Here is a 23029-nt window from a genome sequence, read left to right on the forward strand (position 1 = left end):
CACCGAAATGAGAAGCACACGCACTGCAAAGAAGAATAACCCCCGCTCGCCACAACTAGAGAAAGCCTGCATGCAGCAACGAAGACCCCATGCAGCAAAAATAAATAAATTTATTTTAAAAAATCACTCTCCATCAAGAGTGCATACTGATAGCAGTTGCACAGATAGGGAGAAGAGGGTAAGAGAAAAAACATTCCAGCTGCATAAATTTAATACAAATGTAGTTAATTTTAATTATTTAATAATAGGATGTGAATGCATCAATACAAGAAGAAAGGCAATGATGACAGAGTGGGATATGGTCAGGTAAAGAATTGTAATAATAATAATATTATTATTATTTATAGCCACAGTCTTCCTGGAGTTTTGGAAAAGGAGAAGAAGTACACTGACCTATACTTGGGACCTTATTGAATGGGAAGAAGAGGAGGTAAGATGTTAAGAAACCAGGAGATAAGGAAACTGGAATAACATATGGTACAGAAAATCATTCACTGTCCTTAATGTCCAAGCAGGAAGCAGCTAAACAGCATTCAATTTTTTTTTTTTTTTTTTTTTTTTTTTTTTTTTTTGCGGTACGCGGGCCTCTCACCGTTGTGGCCTCTCCCGTTGCGGAGCACAGGCTCCGGACGCGCAGGCTCAGCGGCCATGGCCCACGGGCCCAGCCACTCCGCGGCATGTGGGATCCTCCCGGACCGGGGCACGAACCCGTGTCCCCTGCATCGGCAGGCGGACTCTCAACCACTGCGCCACCAGGGAAGCCCCACCATTCAATTTTTACTTGACTTCTTTTTACTAACAAGATTCTTATTTTATGAAGACAGTAAAGATCAATGATGAAATGTGTAATTTTTTCAAAGCACGTCTATGATGTTTCCTTAAATTGCATTAGTGGAAAACTGTGCTAATTAAAATATAGTTTAGGGTTAAATAAACCCTAAAATAACTTTTATCTAATTTTTTACAATTTGCTTCTTTGCCAAGACTTGATATAAAAATAGGTCAAATTCCAGAAATTTATTAAATATTGGATTTTTAAAAAATTTGTGACAGATATTTAGTTAACTTTAGTTTTTCTCATAGGAAACACTTCGTCCCCAGTTTGAAGCAAAGTATTACAAGATGGAGAGAGTGAATCCCATCAGTGGAAAACCTGAGCCTCATCAGCCTTCCTCAGACAAAGTCACTCGGCTTCTTGTTTCTATCTCAGGAATATTCTTCATGGTAAAGTATAATCATAAATCTCAGAATGTGGGATTCCGGGTTTAGAAAGACGTTCTAGGATACCAACTCATTTTGTGACCCCGAGGATGTAAGAAACTATCCTGTTCAGTACCTTGGTAGTACATACATACTATTAAACAAAATAAAAATCACAGCAGGTCACAGAATAATTACAAAGGGAGTTTGTGCATATCCCTAAATAAAACACTCTTTGGGAGAAACAAAGATCATCTAAGATAAAATGGAAATTACATGATCATCCTAAAATTAGATATTTTGTTTTAAAACCAAGCATTCATGTGAAAGTGGAGATTTGAACAGCATATCCCACTGAAACAACTGAATCTTATACCATTTATTTGGACTCTAATGAAAGTTAGTTCCAAAAAGGAAATTTTAAATTTACATATGCTTTCTTGGAAAAGTACATTTCTTTAGCTTTTGGGGTCAGTGTATTGGATCCATGGTGTTGCTTTCGTTTTGTAATGATGCACAGTGTGGATGTCTCCTCTGGTCTCCCATATTGTAGATTTCTCTGGTGATCACTGCAGTGTTTGCAGTCGTGGTGTATCGCCTGATTGTCATGGAACAGTTTGCATCATTCAAGTGGAATTTCATCAAACAACACTGGCAGTTCGCAACTTCTGCTGCTGCAGTCTGTATCAATTTTGTGATCATTATGGCGCTGAATCTTGTAAGTGTTTACAAATTTTTCAATAGGTGTACAAGGGGTGGGTAAAGGAGAGGATGTGTTTCCTTTATACTTGGATTGGACTTACAGGCAGCCAAAATAAGACCTAGTATCATTTCTGGCAAAGACAATTTGGCTCAACAGAAAATATTTCATTTATGTGGTTTACATGATGGATTTTTTGAAAATTAAAATCAACAGTCATATCGCTTTCCTTGCTCTTTGGGTTTATAGTTTAGTTTAGCGACAACTTCCACTCGAGTATCTAGTGTGTGCTAGAAATGCTGCTATGCTCTTTTCATTCAGATAAGGGATTGTTTGGATTAGAAAGCCATTCCAACAAACTCAACCTCAGAGGAGAATTTATTGGAAAGATATAGGAAATTCTGTTTGGAAGTGTAGCCTTGTTATCTCCAAGACCTCATGTGAAATGGAAAACAGTCAGACAGCTACTCCATTTTTATTCCTCTGGGACTAAGTTTTTTTTTTCCTTCCTTCCCTCCCTCCCTCTTCCTGTTTTTCTCTCCCTCTCTCTATCTTCTTTCCCTCTCTCTTTCTCTTTTCCTTTCTTTCTACCTCTTTTTCCAATGATTCTATTTGCATATCTGCTCCATTCTATCAGGAAGAGACTATCTGCCTCCCCACGGCCTCCCTTTCAGAGTCTGGTATACTGTTGCATTGCTATGCTTTTGTTATTTTCATTGGCTCTAAATTCATGACCATGTTGGTCAATTTCTGTAGTTTATTTAACTTAGATCATCCAGTGTTTCAATGTGCTAGTTTTTCAGAGAGAGCATCTGATTGGTTCAACTTCACATATACCAAGTGACTTATGAACCAAATGTCTATGGCTGCGAGGACAATATTATGCTTAGGTCTACCTCTTCAGCAAGATCTGTGGATGGGGCCCCATTTTCTGAAGACAGGAGGCACTTATTGGCACATTTAGAATAATATCTTTCCTTTAATTCTTCCAACAACACCACAAGGTCGATATTTTCTCCATTTAGTAGATGAGGAAGCTGAAATTCAGAGAGCTTAAATAACTTGTCCCAGATTATGCATATAGTAAGTGTTAGTGCTTATATATTTACATGGTGAGATAATTCATATAGAGGGCTGACCAATACACAAACGATATTGATAACATAAACAGGTAATATGCATTTGGTTCCAAACGTGGATTGATACTGACGTTACATGGTTAGTCGGGAGGGAACTGGAACCATTTACTATTTAACTTTAAAATTATCAGAGATGTTCTTAAGAGAAAATAAATAGTCACTGAGAAATGGGTAAATATTAATGCAAGGACAATAGTTAATATTTTCTACTGGAGACTCCTTTCTTCTGGGTTAGGTTAATTTGCAGAAGAAGAATGTTGCTTACTGTATCTCCAAATAAGCCATACAGTATTTTAATTTATGCTTTTGACTCATAAAGTGAACAATAAACATTGAAAAAAGACAGTGCTAGGATTGAGAGGCTTGTGTGGTAGCCTATATAAGGAAGTATATGTTGTGCATTGCACAGTCACCACATTGAAGGAGGAACCATTCACAGCAAGGACATTGTAGAGTTTTATATTTATGGTTTTTATATTAACTATTCTGGCAGATAGGGAAAGAAATTGTTTCTAACAAAACCAGTGTATTGTGGCAGTTTTCCAGTGGACAGAGGTTATTGTGGTTGATCTCATTATCTAAGGAAAAGGAAGCTAAGTGGTTAATGTATTCACTTCTAGGTAATACTAGCAATCAGCTAGTCTGATTTTAAACTGATCCAATTTCTTATCCTTAGTAAGTTGGTTGAATTTTAAATTTTAATATTGTTTAAGTACATGGCATACAGTTACAGAAGAAGGATATACAATTTCACTAGATTTCCATTGGAACACACCTGCATTTTGAAGAGTGACAATAAAATGTTAATAGTGGTTATATCTCAGGATAATATTTGATTTAATATATATTTTTTCTGTTCATTCAAATATTTATCTCTATATGTAGGTTTTGATTTATAATCAGAAAAAAATAGCCTTTACTTTTAAAACATTCTACCATGATATAAAATTTGGAACAAATTAGAATTGGAATGTACTTTATTTTTACTTTATATATGAGTTACCCATAAAACCGCAGCCACCTAGGTAGCAACTTTGGGTCATTTTTTAAATTTTGTCTTTCACCAAGTAAGGAACAGGCTTATCAATGATCAATGGCTAACATCCCAGGACACATACTCACACTCTCTCTCTATCTCTCTCTCTCTCCCCTCGTCTGTTCCTTCTGTTCTCATTTATGCTCTCTCCCTCTCCCCTGCCCCTCTGAACACTGCCCAGACTTTCATCAGTTTGAATCGTCAGTTCCTCAACTTAGTGTCCTGATAAAAGTCCATTACTTTCTATCAGGCTGGCTGAAGTTTTCACTGATGTACCAGACTCCAGTTTTATATTTTTCCAGGTGCTTCTCAATTCCCAGTCCCTTGAACTCTGATTCTGCTCCCCCTCCAATTTCTATCCTCGGTGATCACCCCTTCCCTAGAATCACAATTGACCCTCCAACGTACATTCCTCTCTCTTATAGGTTCAGATACAACTTCTTCTCACTAAGTTTATATTTTTGATGAGGCTTAGTGTATTCTTTCTTCCAAAGTACTTGCATTTACAGACAACAAAGACCTCTGTAGACAGGTAAGGATAGTACTATTTTTATCATAGAAACCATCCTTTGAGATCCTTAAAATCCCACTAGCTCTACTTCATTAAATACAAAAGCCCATGTAAGTGCCTAGAGCTATGAAATAAGCATCCATGGTTCCCAGGAGAAAACAGAGCTGACTTTCCTCTTTCTAAATGTTTATTTCTACTTGTTGAGCATTTTGGCTTTCAGATTCAGGGATTGTTAGAAGTGAAATAGACCATACAACTTCTCCTTTGCCCTTGCAACTAACTCAGGAGAAGATTTTAAAATGGATTTAGCATAAAAGAAGTGAATTACACAGCCAACTCACCAAATGTGAAAGGAATGTTATATTTCTCAGATTCAATCAGTGTAAAGAAAATAATGCCCTTTTAAATTTATGCATTTCCTTCCCACCCAGGATGTTAAGTCACCTCACAGATTATTAAACAGCCCTTCTGACTCACCTGAACACACAGGATCAATTTAAGAGCTTCATCAAATAAGGATAGATTAACATCATTAATATCAAAATATCAGACTCTTTAAAAAAATATACCACCAAAAAGATTCACCTAGAATACCAAATGCTATCTTTTGTTATCTGCAGAACAACTCTAAATATACAGCTCATACAAATGTACTTTTCAAATGTACTCATACAAGTGTTTCTTAATAGCTTGACTTTGTGACCCCTGTGCTACCATATTCCCCAAACGAGGGATTTGGACTCAGTTAAAATATTCTATTAATCTAATACGCTTTTCAGCTATAAGCCATATACATGAAACTATGAAATGAGTGCACGGAAAAATAGCTTAAATCAGCCAAATAATTTTTTAAAACTGAACTTTTCATGTTTAATGTACACAGCCAGAAACCTTGCCATTCTTCATGCATTACTTTTCGTCTCCTTCATCATATCAGTGACTGTCGTGAACTGTGCTTCTCTCGTATCCATATCCTGCTCCCCATCCTCACTTCTGCTTCCTTAGTTCAGCTGCTTGTCATTTCTAGCTCAGGCTATTGTCACAGCCTTCTAACTGGTTAGTCTTCCTGTCTCTATTCTGCACTCTTCCTATCTCCCTTTCACACCACTGCTGCAAGGGTCTTTCAAAATTACAAATCTGATCACCTTATTTTGTACTCAGATCTGTATAACAGGTTCCCATTGCCTCTGACATCAATGGCATGGGAGGGTCTCCATTATTTAAAGCCAGTTTTCCCTTCTCCCCTTGTTGGAGTTTGTGTCTTGCCCCCTCCCTGTCACACCCTGCAGTCCAGCCTATAGAACCACTTGTGTTTGCTCCCTGGCATTCTGCTATTTCACACCCATCTCTTGGTTCACAGTGCTTCCTCTATTGACCTTTTTTTTCTTTTTCTCTCCTTGAAGAATATCTCTTCATCTTTGAAAATTTCAGTTAAGGATCACTTCTTTCATAAAATTTGTTCTCGATCCCATATGTGGAATTAAAGAATCTCTTTGTGTCTGTTCTTCTCACAGGTGCTTGGACAGGTCTATTCTCCCTCCTTATCAGAGTCTCCTGATAGCATTAAACAATCTCTTTTGTGAATGCTCTTCTGCTACAGTGCTTGGGATATGCCTGTTCTCCAGCAATCAGGTTATAAATTCCTCACGAGCAGGGGCTGTAGCTTCCTCATGTTTATATCTCCAGGTCTTTGCCTAATGCCTAAAAGACATTTAGAATATATTCTTTCAATACATTTTAAATATTTTATTCTCCAGATATCCTAGCATTTCAAATATTGTATGTGCTCAAAGTCACTTTTGTTACTGGAATTATATTTTCAGTGTCTTTCAAGTTTTCTGCCCTTGTTAATTTCATTCAAACTAACAATCAAAGGATATATATTCTCCAAGCTTTTAAAACAGGTGGATTGTGGCATTCCTACAAATATTTAATTTGGGAGAGAAATATGGATCAAGATAATAAAAATTTGATGACAGGCCCATTTTACAGATCATAAAAGTAACTTAAAGGATTGTTTCCTACTCTTATATTCATCAAATCACCTGAAAAACTTTTGAAAAACTACAGATTCCTGAGTCTCATTCAGAATCTTCTTTGTAGGACTATGAAGTCTGTATTTAAAACAAAAAGTTTCCCATAATGCTCTCCAAGTGATTCTGATCCAGTTAGTCCACAAAATGGCATTACGAAATCAGTGATTTAAGGAGCTAAGGTGATTTTGATACCCAGCCAAGATCAGAAATCACTTCTTCCAAAGGTAAATTGCAAATAATTTAACAATAACTAAAACTTCAAGTTATTATCTTTAACATCTTTTACGAGGCATATAGCTAAAAAACTACAAAGCCAGCATTTGAAACCAGGAGTTGCTCTTCACAAATCCCATCCTTTTTATTCTTTATTTTGCTGCCCCTCAAAATATAATGCTACCAGAGGTTAGCATTATAAGTAGCATGGTTAACCATCATTAGTAAATACTTCCAAAAAGATTTTGATAAAAATTTAAAATGTGCAGTTACTTAAGAAGTGTATATTCTTGTTGCTTGACAATCAAACCTCAATTAATCTAAGAATTATTTTAAGAATGAAAGTTCTCTGGTCTCATGATTAACATGTAATTTTTAAGAGAAAATAGAAACATCACAGCAGAAGTACTCTTGTACTTCTGGGATTAAGCCAATTAAACCATTTCAGCATTGTCAATAAAAGGATAAACTCCTTTTGGTATTCCTCCTCTCATTTTAAAGGCCATGTACCAGGCATAGAGCACACTATAACCAAAAGGAAGGAAAAAAAAAAAAAAAAGAAAGCCCTGAATACACTTGGCTATTGTGTATTCATGCTGGTTCTGGACTCTTCCACATTATTGATCCACTTCCATCTCTAAAGTCCAGAGAATACATTCCTATGTTTCCTTCATGGGCCTGATCCCCAAAGACCTCAAAATGTACCTGACTTTCCTCAACACCCGATTTCTACTGGTAATTACGATGCAAATAGGTTATTATGGAATAGGGTGGTTCAAAGTGTTAGACCACACATCTTAACCTCGAAAGGAAGCAATGCAAAATGACCCATTTAATAAGAAGGTTAGCTTCTTTTTTTTTAATGTATTTGTTTAGTTTTTTCATATGTATGTCCACGATTTCTAGAAATTCAAAAAGGAGGATTCCTGGAAAAGTGCAGACTCTTTTTGACTCTGCAAAAGTCTGTTTGGAGCTCCTTTTTACAAGGAAGGTTAGATTGTGAGCCTCTGACTCAGAGATAAAGAGCATTAAAACACGTGTACAACTCCTTAATTTGCCCCTTCACAACAACCTTGCTGTTTTTTCTCTGCCTTTGCCATTTTTTCCCACAACTGATTTCTGCATTGCACCCCAAAACAAAGCATTAGTAGGGAGATGACTTCTTAGCTCAGGATGAATTCTAAAGTCCTCACCATAGCCTACCAGGCCCTGAAAAGGTGTTTCTCTCTGAGATCTCTCTGACTCATCTCTTACTACCTTTACTGCCTCCACCCTTGTCCCTCTACCTTCCTTGTCCTTCATGAAGCACACCAAGCCCATGGCAGGCTCAGGCATTTGCACTTACAATTTCTGTTTCCCCCGATACTGAGCTGCATCCCTGCTGGGTTCCCTCACTCCATGCAGCTCTCTGCTCAAATGCCTTCCCTGATCACCCTCTAAATAGCACGCTGTGCCACCACTACTCTCTACCCCTCAGGCTGCTTCATCTTTCCTCTTAGTACTTTGCATCTCCTGGCCAATTACATATTTCTTTGCCATCTTTCTCTGAGCACTGGAGTTTAAATTCCATGAAAGCAGAGACTATGTTTGGTTCACTGTTATTTGGTTCCCTGAATGGTACCTGACTCATTAGAAATTCCTAATAAATATTTTTAACCCAATATATATGACCACAGAATATCAGCTTACTGAATGCACTAGTGAATAATTTTTAAAAGCATAGGTTCCTCAATATGGTATTTTATTTACTTTTTAAATTTTATTTTATTTTTAAATGTTTTACACACACACATATATTGCATATATATATATATAATGATGTATATTTATGTAGTATATACATATACTACATGTATATAATGTAGTAACCAGAACAATTGACCCTGAATCCCCTTATTCTCTCCTCCCCCAAGTACATATCCATTCTACCACACACACACACACACACACACACACACACACACACACACACACACACAACTTGCTGTGTCAATGTGATTGCTGTAATACACCATCCAGTTGGTTATATTTGAATTGTGGTTTCTTCCTACACTTTGTGGGCGACTTAACATGTCACTCTGCATGGACTGATTTTGTAACTCATCATCATGATGATGCCAATGGGCATTTGGGCCTTGGGTGATGCAGGCTGTTCACTACCTCAGACAGCTTTCCAAGAGCAATATATCCAGGGGTGGCACAACATCTTTTGTGATTCATAACATTCCTCCAAAGGTTATTAGGTTATTGTAATCCCTTGGGGCATCAGCTGCAGATATCACCATCGCAGGCTTACAGACAGGTCTATGTGCTAAGTATTAAGACAAAATCTGAAGTGGTTATGTGACAAGGCACAGCATAGGTGGTACAAGAGAGCCATGATACCAAATCCCGACTTTGCTACTTGCTTAGAAGTATTATCTCGGGTTAGGTGCTTAACATTCTAAACCTTAGTTACCTGTTCTGTAAAATGGAAATCATAATGCCTATTTGATAATATTGTTGTAAGGACAAATATAAATAATAGTATATATAAAACACTGTTTGGCACCAGCCAAATACTCTAAATGACAGTTATTTAAATAAAATTTTCTCTCAGTCCCCATGAGGGCACTTAATTCAGTGCCTGAGGCATAGGAGCTACTCAAGGACTATTTGCTGATTGATAAGGCTGTCTTCCAGTACTCTCTGGAGACCCTTCTCTAATCATCTTAGTTGATAAATGGGGCATGGAAAAGAACAAAGTCAGGATAACTTTGGTGCTCATGAATTCAAGCTAATCGGGTCCTAAAATTTGGAAATGATTACTTGAGTGTACAGTTAAAAAAAAAAAACTGCGCCAGGGGTAGAATGAGACTATTGTACTCAATATAATCTTTTTGTCTCAAGATAACACTTTAAATCTTAGGAAGAGATGGATTGAATCATGGTCAAGATGAATAATCATAATAGTTCTATTGAAAGAACAGTCAGGGAAGGTGAACAACTTTTCAAGTGTCCAGACAACTTTGTGATTTTGCATGCCAATAGGCAGGGTTATTGGAATTTATAATCTAAAGAATAATTTGTTGAATTGTGGGGTTACGTAGTCACATTTACATACACACACATCACCCTTCTGTCTATAGTAAATATACATTTCCAACTATATTTACTTGGAATATTGTGAAATATGTTTTCTTTCCTTGAGTCTGTATGAGTGGTACACAGAGTATGGTGGGGCAAGGAGAAGGTGGCAGAATATAAAAAATGTTATAAAAATCTATTGTGCATGTGACTTACAGATTCAACAGATCTGACTAGTGAATCTTGTTTTAAATAACCACCAAACCAGCTTTGTTCTTTAGGAATGCAACTTTGCCCACTGCCTTTGTCATAGTTTGGAAAATTCTTTATCAATAGTAAAGAAGACATACTTCCACTTAACCTTCCAGAGTAGTGAAAAGCACATATAATTTGATTATTAAATCCCAGGTCAGCCGTTAACTAGTTGAATGTCTTTGGGGTTTTTTTAAGTCTCATTTCTTTGATTTATAAAGTGGAAATAAAGATAGCTAGCAGAAAAGATGTTATTGCAGAAATCAAGTGTGTCTGTATATATACACATATTTACAACACATTTTTATACATGCATTGTGTGTGTATGTGTATATATAAAGCACTGTAGAGTAAGATTTAAAACTTGCTTCTGCTTAATTAAAAATGTAACCACTATGTAGAATATACTTTAGATGTTTCTTGAATAGTGTAAATAACAGCGTTTTCTAAAAGAAAATAATAACATTAACTATTTGTTTTCTTTTATTACAGGCTTATGAAAAAATTGCTTACCTTCTCACTAATTTAGGTAAGCCCATTTTTCTTCACTCTTTAGTAACATGGGCATATTATTCTGCACTTGCTTTACACACTTTAGCATTTTTTATATGTTTTTTATATCAACTTTAGTTATATAATTGTCAATAAAAGTGAAAGAAGGGGCATAGGAAGTTGGACTACATCACATAACTATAGAGAGGCAAGGTGTATAGTTACAAAATCTTACTAGAAATTAGCAAACCTAGTTCTCCCTACTTGGAATTGCTTTTTTCCACTACTTTTTCAGTTCTTCGTGATTTTCACCCCCAATATTTATTTTTATCAAAGTGTCATATTACATGTACACAATTTAAAAGGCAAAAGATTATTAAGAGATTTGTAATAAACACCAGTCCTTTACCACATTACCCATTTTTATTTTCCATATCCCTGAGGGACGGCTTTTTAGCATTTTATCAATTAATTTCTTCTGTTATTTTCTACCCTGTTTCTAAATTGCATGCCATTCTTGGGTTTTCCAGCTTTGGGAAGTGATTGCCTTCCCATCATAAAGACAAGAACTTAAGTCTTTATTCCCTGCAGTGTTCTGTCCCCGCACACTTTCCCATCCATCACCGGCTAAAAACAGACTTAATTCCCCTCCTTCCCAAGTGGTTGTACCAACAGTTTTAGCCAAATGAATAAGTAGTGTTCAAATCATTGTGTCTAGAGAACTATGTTCACATCTAAGGCATGGTGTGTACTGTGATCCTTCCTTTCTTACACAACCTTTATATTTTCATGAAGCTAATAATAGCACTTTTTTTGCTTAATTGTCTACACATACTTTCCTTAATTTATCCCAAACTTCCTGCCATAACTCTAAATTCTCTCTAAATACATTCAAAAACATTGAGTATTGTATTCATTTTATTTTCTCCTTAGAGTTATCCTCCCTGAACCACTGTCTACTCCAATCTCAATAGGTTACCCTCTGGGCTTGTGCTCAGCTGCATCTACACTTCCCTTCACCAGCACTGTGGGAATTCCTTTCACCTTTTTTCTCTCGGCTGGACATTACTTTTTGGATCCTATGTTTCTTCTGTCTTAACTTAATTCCTTATTTTGCTACCTGGAAAGTAAATTTCTCAAAACCTTACGTGTCAGAAAATGTCTTTTTTTCTATCCTCAAACTTAATTTTTAGTCCCCCAGTTTGGGGTACAAAATTTTTATTGCAGATTTGTTTGAGCAATGATCTTTCATTGAGAACTCACCAGAGCCAAGGCACTGGGCTAAGCTAAACACTTCTCCTTCATTATTTTGTTTTATTGTCATCACAACTCTATGACAGTATGATCCCTAGTTTATGGATAAGAAAACCAAGATAATTAAGTTAAATAAGTAGAATTTAAACTCAGAAGTGACAGACTCCATTGACTATGGTGGAGGAACTGTATGACTCTATCATGATATATCACTTTCGTTATAATGTATTTACAAATACAAGTAACAAGAGAAGTGATAGTGTGTAGAGGGAAGAACTAGTTCCTAGTTCATCCTCTGGATGACATGATTACTTGGAAATTACATGACTATGAGCAAGTTTTCCCCTCTCTCCATTCCATTCTTCCTCCTTCTCTTCTTTCTTCTGTTTCTTTTTGTTTTCTTTGAGTCAGTTTCTTCACTGGTAAAATGAGAATGATAATACTTCCTGTTTCACCATTGTAGGTTGGCCGCCTGACACATGACAAGTGCTCCATAAATGGGAATGATCTTTTTCATCATTTTCATTGTTCTTTAAACCCACTGAGCTACAATTTCTTCAGTTGGGTAACAAAGCACTTGAACTACATTGTCTCAAAGATTTCTTCCAGCTCTGATTCCTTACATTTATTAACTTTTAAAGTACTTTATACCCAAGATAGAAGCAAATCTAAGCAAGTGATTTGGGGACCACAATTGATAGTAGGAAACAGAACAGTTATCTGTGCTAAGTTCCAGGTGTATTCACTTCATATTTGATTTTTCCATCTGTAACTCATACCATAATGCCTGTGGATTCATAACTGTTGATTAATAATGAATGAATTGTATTGATTTAAATTAATAAAATATTGATATTTTACTTGAAGTAATATAATATCATTGCATGTATATACCTATAAATATATAAATATATATATATATAATATATATGACATTATACTTTGTATAACTTTTGGCTTGCAAATTTATGCTTCAAATTAGAAATTAGGTTTAACTTTCTAGAGGAGGCCAAACACTGTTTTATTTAAAATATTTTTTTAAACTTTGTTTCTTGATTTCTTTTTTTGTCCAAATATTTTATTTTCAAAAACCACACACACACAAAAATCAAAGCTTCAATTCTATCACATTAAGGTTTTTTTTAGAGAGGAAATATATAACATTTGATTCCAAGAGAGAATTTTTTCAGCCTAGTTTTATAGTTGTTGAGAATTAGATCAGAATGGTTGTCAGTTGTTCCAAATAATAAAGTAACTATAATAATGAACTGTGATTTATCTTTAATATTAATTATCTATAAAAATAAACCTGAATTCCAAGAAACAAATTAGATCAACTGGTAAAAGGAGTTTTTATTTTGTCAGAGGTCAATTCAGCAATAGGAGCATCTATATCAAGAAAATAGTAACAAAATCATATGTCACCATATTAACATTAGGCAAACAAGAATTTGATATCTATTTGAGAGAGACAGAGAACCACTTCATACTGATAAACAATCTACCAGGTCAATATAATTGTCATGATTTCTATACACCTTTTCATAAACCTTCAAAACATAGAAAGCAAAAAATGATAGAAATACAAAAATAAATTGATAAATCCACACTCAAAATATAAGCCAGGATATAGAGTATTTGAATATCATAATTAGCAAGCTTCTTTTAAAATATATATAAACTGTATGTTCGACAGAAATATTATTTTCAGACACTTGATACATTGACAAAACTTATCCATGTAATTTGGCCACAATGAAATTGCAACTTTTTTGCCCCCAAACAGAAATCACACAGGACACATTTGTGGATCACGATGCAATAAAATTAGAAATGGAGAACCAAAAGCAATCTTACTCACAGGATTTTTTTAAAAAATCCACATTGTTATTTCTAAATAAGTTTTATGCTTAATTTACAAACTATTTAGAAGGAAACAACAATGAAAACACAACCTTTCAAAACCCATGGGGAAATGTAAGCCTATCCTGACTGCTCTCACTGGTGCCCACCAACCAGTCACTCTTCTGTGCCCCACAGACCCCCTCCTATTTCCGGCACCTACCTGCTTTGGACTTGGAGTTCCCCAAGACCTGTTGTGTTTTTATTCTGTGCTTTGCTCATGCATGTATTTTGGCCTCTCTTTTCCTTAAGTCAGAGCCCATCTATTTTCTACCTTTCTTGAATTTTTCAATTATATTAAAAAATATATATATATATTAGATGTGCATATATATTTTCTATCACTTATTTGGGTACTGAGTGGGAGCAGAGGCTTCAGTACATGCTGCCATCTTCATCCAATCTCTCTCATCACTGTATTTTGTTGTGTTTTGTTTGTTTTGTTTTGTTTGAGAAGTTAGAACCCTAAGGCGTGAGTTGACAGAGTTCTTGAAATTATCTTATCTAAATTCCTCATTTCACAGATTATAAAACTGATTACAGAGAAATGTGAAGAGACCTGCCTGAGATTACTGGCAAATTAGGTGTAAGGTTGAGATAAAAACTGGGCTTTTGTGACTGATGTAGCCCTCTTTTCTCTTTACTATTCCACTTCAGTCTGCATACAAAATATTCCTTTTTCAAAGAACCCTATGGACAGTTTAGGTCCCTATATTAAGTATAGCCAGTTTGGGTGAAAGACTGATCTAATATTTGTGGTTACCTCTAAATGAAAGGAGCAGAGAGAATCCTGAAAATCTTTATATCTTAATAACAAGCATCATACTTCTGTAGCTGTGGGAAATGTCTAAAGATTATCTCATTGGATCCTTTCAGCAACTCTATGGAACAGATATTATCATTCCTATTTTTACAGATGCAGACACTAGAACTCAGAGACATTGAGTGGCTCATAGAACTAGTAAATGACTGAACCAGACTTTGAACATGGGACTTCTGATTCTGTATCCATATTTCTTGTCATTTACCTCATCTATGTAAACACACCCTATGTTCCTTTTAGAATATCCTCGAACAGAATCTGAATGGGAAAACAGCTTTGCTTTGAAGATGTTCCTCTTCCAGTTTGTCAATTTAAACAGTTCTATCTTCTATATTGCTTTCTTTTTGGGGAGGTAAGTCAACTCCATAGGCATTATCTTTGCAGAATGACAGAGATTGTCAACAGTTCCACTGCTGGTTTGTTAACAGGGGTGGCAAATTCTTGTCCTCTGCTTTAGAAAACTGTCCCAATCAATCTTCACATGCTTTTTCAAGTCAAAAGACTTCTCAGTACAGTGCTTCTAGGTGCCACTCCCAGTTAAAGTTGGCATAAAAAAGTAAAATCATATAACCGTATTACTTTTCTGTGTACCTGAAGCTAACACAACATTGTAAATCAGCTGTACTTCCATTTTTAAAAAATAAATAAAACATATGCCATCCTTGGGTTGAATTATGACTCTCCAGTCATAAGTAATGGTTTTGTTAAATAAGAAAGTAATTTTTATGTAACCCCAGCTTACAGTTCCTTAGTGGGGAAACATACCTGTCATGGTAATGTTTTTCTTTTCCTTAAATTTGCTGCAAAATATGAAAAAGAAGCATATTAAGCTACTGGTTCTGGTTTGCCATATGCTTAACACTCTGACAAGTGCCATGGAAACATGCTGAAGCTAGAAACATTTTAAACTAAGCCATTCAGCACGGTGTATTAATATTCGTTAACTAGGTCAAGAAGACATTAAAACTCCACAGGTAAAAATAGGAAATTTCATTCGGTTGGTTTGTCTGTACTTTCTCAACTCATTGATATTGACTTCACACATCACTTTTCCTTTTTAAGTTGGGTCCTTTGATGTGTAAGCATGGCCTAAGTCAACTGTTTGGGTACAAGTTGCTCCAGAGAACACTTAGGTCTCTACCCACACATGCACTTGTTGTAATGCATTAGTAAATGTTCTTCAGTCAACCCACATAAACGCTAATGAATTAAAATGGCTTTTTACAGATTTGTAGGCCATCCAGGAAAGTACAATAAACTTTTCAACCGGTGGAGACTGGAGGAAGTAAGTAATTTGTAAGGGTGGGTGTGGGGATAGGCATGGATATGGACCAATGACTATGGGAGGAAGAGTGGGTGGGAAGGGAGAGAAAGGGGAGGTGGAATAGGGAATTTCAGGCATGCTGAAGACGCATTTTCAATAAAGGAGACTTCCTATGGTTTCAGAAATGAAGGAATTAAGTCTTTCCAGAAAAGAGGGTGATCCTGACCTCAGCTCTTTTTTTTTTTGTAAAGCAGGAATTTGCTCATTTATTTATTTTTATTTATTTATTTGATTGTGCCGGGTCTTATTTGTGGCTTGTGGCTCCTTCTTTGCAGCACGTGGGCTCCTTAGTTGTGGCATGTGAACTCTTAGTTGCGGCATGCATGTGGGATCTAGTTCCATGAGCAGGGATCAAACCCAGGTCCCCTGCATTGGGAGCCCAAACTCTTACCACTGCACCACCAGGGAAGTCCCTCAGCTCTTTTTAATAGTCCATCAAAACTATTTTTTCCATTCACAAAGCCCAGAAATTTAGCTCCAGAATTGTTTTTCTTTGGGGGAATTATTATTGTCTATTGTACTGGTTTCCAAACTTTTAAACATGCTGGGTTTCGTTTTAAGCAGGGAAAATTTAGTCCAAAAGAAATCTTACTTCAAATACTAATTTATAAATATATAGGTATATCTTCAAAGTCTCATATGTCTTTATTGATTTGTTATATGTATGTCATGGAAACAAAATGTCTAGGAATAATATCTCTCTATCACAGTAAGAATATTTTATATTTTCACTGGGACTGACAAATTGTCCTCCCAAATGCTATGCTCTACCTATAGAGTATGAATCTACTTTTCAGACCTCTGCCAAGAGAAACATTTTAATTTTTACCAATAATCCAAAGGATATCTTCTTTAGATTTCAGTTCCTTTAATTACAAGTGAGATGGAGAATATTTTTCATATGTCTGTTGACATTTTATACTTCTGTGTGTGTATTATTCCTATTTATTTTCATTAAGCTGTTTTTCTGTTTTAATAATTTATAAACAAATAAAGTTAGGCTCTAATCTTTCATATTTGCTGCAGATATGTTTCCCATTTTCTTGTATATAGTTTAGTTTTGTTTTGATATTTTTTTACACAACTATATAGCATTTTCTAATCAAAATATTACTGTTGTTAATGGTTTGGGGAATTTGTATCATGACAAAAAAAAATGTATTCTCCATTCAGGAAATTTTAAAAATTCACATTTTTTTAAAAAAATTATTTATTTATTTACTTTTGGCTGTGTTGGGTCTTCATTGCTGTGTGCGGGCTTTTTCTAGTTGTGGTGAGTGGTGGCTACTCTTCGTTGCGGTACACAGGCTTCTCATTACGGTGGCTTCTCTTGTTGTGGAGTCCGGGCTCTAGGTGTACGGGCTTCAGTAGTTGTGGCACTTGGGCTCGGTAGTTGTGGCTCACAGGTTCTAGAGCGCAGGGTCAGTAGTTGTGGCGCATAGGCTTAGTTGCTCCATGCACGTGGGATCATCTTGGCCCAGGGCTCAAACCCATGTCCCCTGCATTGGCAGGTGGATTCTTAACCACTGTGCCACCAGGGAAGCCCAAAATTAACATGTAGTTTTAGCTAATGTTATTTTTTTTTAATACTGATATCTTTGGCCCATTGGAAGTTTATTTTGGTGTAAAGAGTAATCAAGATCCCCCCATGCCTAATTGGCAGCCACACATTTAATAAATAAATGTAATAATTACATGTTTTCATTCGGCAAAATGAGACTGTAAGATTTTTTATATTCTACATCTTGAAATTTCTGGACTCTTTTCAGTCTCATTGTTAGACTGTTTATTCCTTGTCTAGTTCAAAATTGTTTTAATTATTCTAATGTAAAATCCAATTTAATTTGTGGCAGCATTAGTAGGAGGTCATAATTTAGAGAGAGGCTAAGAAAAGATTACCTGAGAAATAGGAGACATTTCTAGTCTCTATCTAAAAAGTCCCCAAAACTCAGGGCCTCTCTCATTAATGTTGTCTCCCCAGAGTCTTCTAAAAGTTTATTGGAATACATGGAGAAAGCCTAAAGATCCCAAAGAACGTATGCTTTATATCACAGAAAACTGGGCTCAAATGTTAATATTGCTGATTATTCATTCTTTGTCCTTAATTTAACCTCTCTGAATATCTGTCTTCTCATCTGTAAACTGGCAATAGTAACACTTAGGTTGCAAAGCTGTTAATAAATAAGAGACAATTTGCATAAGACAATTAGCACAGTCCCTGGACTGTGGTAGGAACTCTATAAATTGTAACTGATATTTATCTATGCTCTGTCTCTACAGCCACCTGGGTATTATTCTATTGGGCAGAGATCAACTAAGGCCTTTCATAGTCCCAGGCCTCCTGAAAATCCCCAAATCAGACTTGCAGCTTTCTTTCATAGCCCAGAAGTATGACTATATCTGCTAAAAGGTTTTCAGCTACCCAAATGGGGGGAAAAAAGCAAGGCTTACTTTTTCCAGGAGTGTTCAGTGGCGTTAGCAAGGGTAGTGTGGGGAACAGTGTAGTCACGCGCAGGTACATCTGCCTATTGATGCCATTTTAGTGGCTGCTAGCACCAATATTTTGTTTAATTGGGTACTCTTAATTGTGAAATTATTGGAATTCATGATTCTTCTTTGAAAGTACCAGGGGAATAATTATAATACTAATGTCAGGAAAAATACTTCATAACCATCCTAGATATTCTCCACAATACATATGACATAGATAGTAGCCATATTTTCCAACAAAGGATTATTTATTTTAAAAAACACTCAGTGAAATAAAAATATGGGTTTGTGATAGACTCTAGAAATCCTGGAAGTGTAGATGGAAAAAGTATACATGGTGGAAGATAAGAATTGATCCTCTGAATTCAATCATACAGCAAGCATTTATTGACACATATTCTATCCTAGGTCTCTGCTGGGTAATATGTGGTGTACAGATGAAGAAGTCTCTTTCCTTCCTTTGATGATGTTAATAGTCTTGAAGAAAAGAACATAACCATGATCTGTAACAAATATTTTGTCTTTGGAATCTGACAGTCTACATTCTAATTTTGCCACACCTGAACCCATGATCTTAATATCTCTACATCTCGATTTTTTTTATGTGCAAATTGTGATAAGAATAGCCATCTCAGTAATATTGGCCACAGGTGGATTAAATTGGATCATGCATGTAAAATCCCTGGCATAAATAATGGTAGCCATTATAAAGAAAGGAAAAAAGTACTACAATTTTATTTAGAACATTTACAAACTGACTATACTGGACTTCCCTCATACTATGCCATATAATATCTCATATATGTAAATCTGTGTAAAATGTTAATAATAGCTAATATTTAATGAGTGTTTACTATATGCCAGCACATTCCAGCAATTGGTTCTAAGTGTTCTACATATATTAATGCATTTAATCCTCACAACAATTCTGTTATTACACTCATGTTACTGATGAGAAAACAGAAGCTTAGAGAAGTTATATAATTTGCCTAAAATTATTGAAACATACCTATAAATTGATGAAGTCATCAATTTGATGATTCCGGCAGTCTAGAGTTCATGTTCTGGTGACTGCCCTTTCCAGCCACCATTGGGATAGCATATTGCCGCAGTGGAGAATCTAATAAAAATTGGTTTTGGTACAAGATCGCTGAATGATTGCTGGCTCCTACATGTAAGTTGGATTTAGAGTAAACATACTAAAGTGGATCAAGTGAAAGGAATAGGGTATTACAGTCTGATACTTCTGTCTGCCACTTAGCTTCATTATCTACAAAACAGAGATATCAACACCCATGTCACCAGACTCTCATGAGGAGCAAATGAGAAAAATATGTGAAGGCACCCAGCTTTGGGTTGTCCATGGTCATGTAATTTTGAATGGTGCAATGGGAATGAAAGCCTGGGTCTCCTGAACATTCATCCATGCCCTTTACTCATTCTAAGTATAGACTTTATCCCGAATGAGTTTTAGAGTAATGAAGGACTGGAGTTAGCTCAAAGCAATCATTATGTGAAGAAGCTGTTAGATCTCTTTCTCTACCCTGTGAATCAAACTACAAAGTCATCAAGGCTTAAATTCAACAAAATTATAAATGGTCTGTCATCCAGCCTCCCCACTTTGGCCTACCACTGTGGAGAGTGATCCAATCACATGGTTCTATGATAGTTTTCTTTTTAACTTCCCGCGTAATAACAGGCTTTGCTAAAGCAACACTTCAAGGCAATGAACACAATTGGTAAATAGAATTCATCCTTAGCATTACGTGAAAGAGCAGTGGATGAGGGTACAGGAGACCTAAGCTTTCATTCCCACATTACCAGTTAGCATTGCATGATCTTGGACAAGTTAATTTGCCTCTGTGAGTCTCTCTACAAAAATGAAGAGTTTCAGCTTGCAACTGTGATCTGTGATCTGACTCTGTAGCTTAGTAATTATTCTGCCTCAGACATTCTACCAAACCCACTTATGGTATATATGTAGCAGAGTTCAGGGGGTCCTAAATTCAGAAGGAGTGTGCTTGGATAGGAGACTTGAAACTTCTCCACACAATAAAAATTATCACTGGCAAACCCTCTCTCTGGCTCAGATTAGGGGGTTTTAAGTTACTGGGCTGGAAACAGAAAAGCAGGCTCTTTGTGTCCTAACTATTTGTTCCCTTTGAAGTCCCACTGGTACTGATTTGATAGAAATAGAAACTGTAGATCAAAGCTATAGAGACCATCATCCTTACAAGCAGGACATGAACCCATTTCCAAAGAAAAAGACCCACGCTTTCCTACCCAAATATCTTCTATAGTGCAAAGTTTTCAAGCAAAGCACATTTATTGCAATTTTTATTGGAATCACACTTTTGTTCGTGTGGGTTTCTAATGCTGTTACTGAGCATCTGAAAAAGCAGAGGAGCACAGAGAAGGCAACATTGGGATCATACTGACAAACTATTTTGTGGCATACTTTTATCACTTAAAATACATTATAATATATGTAGATACTCCCTCTCCAGGAGATATGGGAAAATGAGTAACTTTGCAGAAGAAACACTTGGCAAATACTATATTAACCGAGTGATGAAAGTTAATATCACTGGTGATGTCATGGGGATACCATGTGGCCCTGATGGGATGTGATGGAAATGGCACTTTACCTCTGTGCCCTGCCTCCATTCTTAAAGCACATAACCCCAGTCTAAATATGTGAAAACATCAGACAAACCCAGATTGGGGGATTTTCCAAAGGGTGCTTGTCCAGCAGTACTCAGAATTGTTAAGGATATGAAAATCTGAGAAACTGTCTAGACCACAGGTTAGTGGGGGGAACATGACAAATAAGTGCTATGGGGTATCCCACGTTGTGTCCTGGAGCTGGTGAAATCTAAGTAAAGTCTGGAATTTGGTTAATAGCAATGTACTAATATTGACTTCTTAACTTTGACAATATACCTCGGTAATGTAAGGGGCAATGGAGGGAATTGGGGGAGGGGTGCATGGGCACTCTCTGTACTATCTTTGTAAATTTTCTGCAAATTTAGAATCAGTCGAGACAAAAAGCTGATTTTAAAAAATATAAACATTTTGTCATAGAATTAAATATTTTGCTATCACCTGATTGTTAATAGGTATGTACTATTCCAGAGCATTCATTAAATGTGATCATGCCTAGCACAGAGCTTGGCAGTACTAAGTGCTCATTAAAAGTTAGATTTTTTGGTTATTGCTGTTATAATTTTGATCAATATTCCAATGTATATTACTGAAAACTTCCCTATCAGGTATCCTCATATGCGCTATTTCTTCCCTGTTTTTATTCTCTTTATGCATTGATATAAGGTGCCCTGGCTTTAGAATTTGCTGTACAATTTGAATGTGGGGGTGTTTAAGGCAACCTAGAAGAGCAAGATCATTAATGCTCTTGTTGCTCTGTTTCAGTGTCATCCTAGTGGCTGTTTGATAGACCTTTGCCTCCAGATGGGAGTTATCATGTTTTTGAAGCAAATATGGAACAATTTCATGGAACTGGGATACCCGTGAGTACTTAATTTTTTTTTAACATCTTTATTGGAGTATAATTGCTTTACAATAGTGTGTTAGTTTCTGCTTTATAACAAAGTGAATCAGCTATACATATACATATATCCCCATATCTCTTCCCTCTTGCGTCTCCCTCGCTCCCACCCTACCTATCCCACCCCTCTAGGTGGTCACAAAGCACCGAGCTGATCTCCCTGTGCTATGCGGCTGCTTCCCACTAGCTATCGGTTTTACATTTGATAGTGTATATATGTCCATGCCACTCTCTCACTTTGTCCCAGCTTACCCTTCCCCCTCCCCATGTCCTCAAGTCCATTCTCTAGTAGGTCTACGTCTTTATTCCCGTCTTGTCCCTAGGTTCTTCATGACCATTTTTTTGTTTTGTATTTTAGATTCCATATATATGTGTTGGCATATGGTATTTGTTTTTCTCTTTCTGACTTACTTCACTCTGTATGACAGACTCTAGGTCCATCCACCTCACTACAAATAACTCAATTTCATTTCCTTTTATGACTGAGTAATACTGCATTGTATATATGTGCCACATCTTCTTCATCCATTCATCTGTCAATGGATACTTAGGTTGCTTCCATGTCCTGGTTATTGTAAATAGAGCTGCAATGAACATTTTGGTACATGACTCTTTTTGAATTATGGTTTTCTCAGGGTATATGCTGGGTCATATGGTAGTTCTATTTTTAGTTTTTTAAGGAACCTCCATACTGTTCTCCATAGTGGCTGTATCAATTTACATTCCCACCAACAGCGCAAGAGGGTTCCCTTTTCTCCATACCCTCTCTAGCATTTATTGTTTGTAGATTTTTTGGTGATGGCCATTCTGACGGGTGTGAGGTGATACCTCATTGTAGTTTTGATTTGCATCTCTCTAAGCATTAATGATGTTGAGCATTCTTGCATGTGTTTGTTGGCAATCTGTATATCTTCTTTGGAGAAATGTCTATTTAGGTCTTCTGCCCATTTTTGGATTGGGCTGTTTGTTTTTTTGATATTGAGCTGCATGAGCTGCTTGTAAATTTTGGAGATTAATCCTTTGTCA

The 23029-nt window shown here is 36.2% G+C and overlaps 1 protein-coding gene across 1 annotated transcript in view; it reads left to right on the top strand.

Annotated features, from left to right (window-relative positions):
* ANO3 (anoctamin 3) overlaps nucleotides 1-23029 on the top strand; it is a gene marked incomplete at both ends in the record, with an annotated part of 413216 nt that overhangs the window by 375386 nt on the left and 14801 nt on the right. The window contains 7 exon segments of the mRNA XM_082660958.1: nucleotides 348-430; nucleotides 1084-1224; nucleotides 1754-1918; nucleotides 10646-10682; nucleotides 14865-14976; nucleotides 15852-15909; nucleotides 21868-21965. Coding sequence (XP_082517084.1) covers nucleotides 348-430; nucleotides 1084-1224; nucleotides 1754-1918; nucleotides 10646-10682; nucleotides 14865-14976; nucleotides 15852-15909; nucleotides 21868-21965 — 694 coding nt within the window.

The sequence above is a fragment of the Grampus griseus genome (genome assembly GCF_964374135.1).
Source record: "Grampus griseus genome assembly, chromosome: 8".
In the NCBI taxonomy this organism is placed as follows: Eukaryota; Metazoa; Chordata; class Mammalia; order Artiodactyla; family Delphinidae; genus Grampus; species Grampus griseus.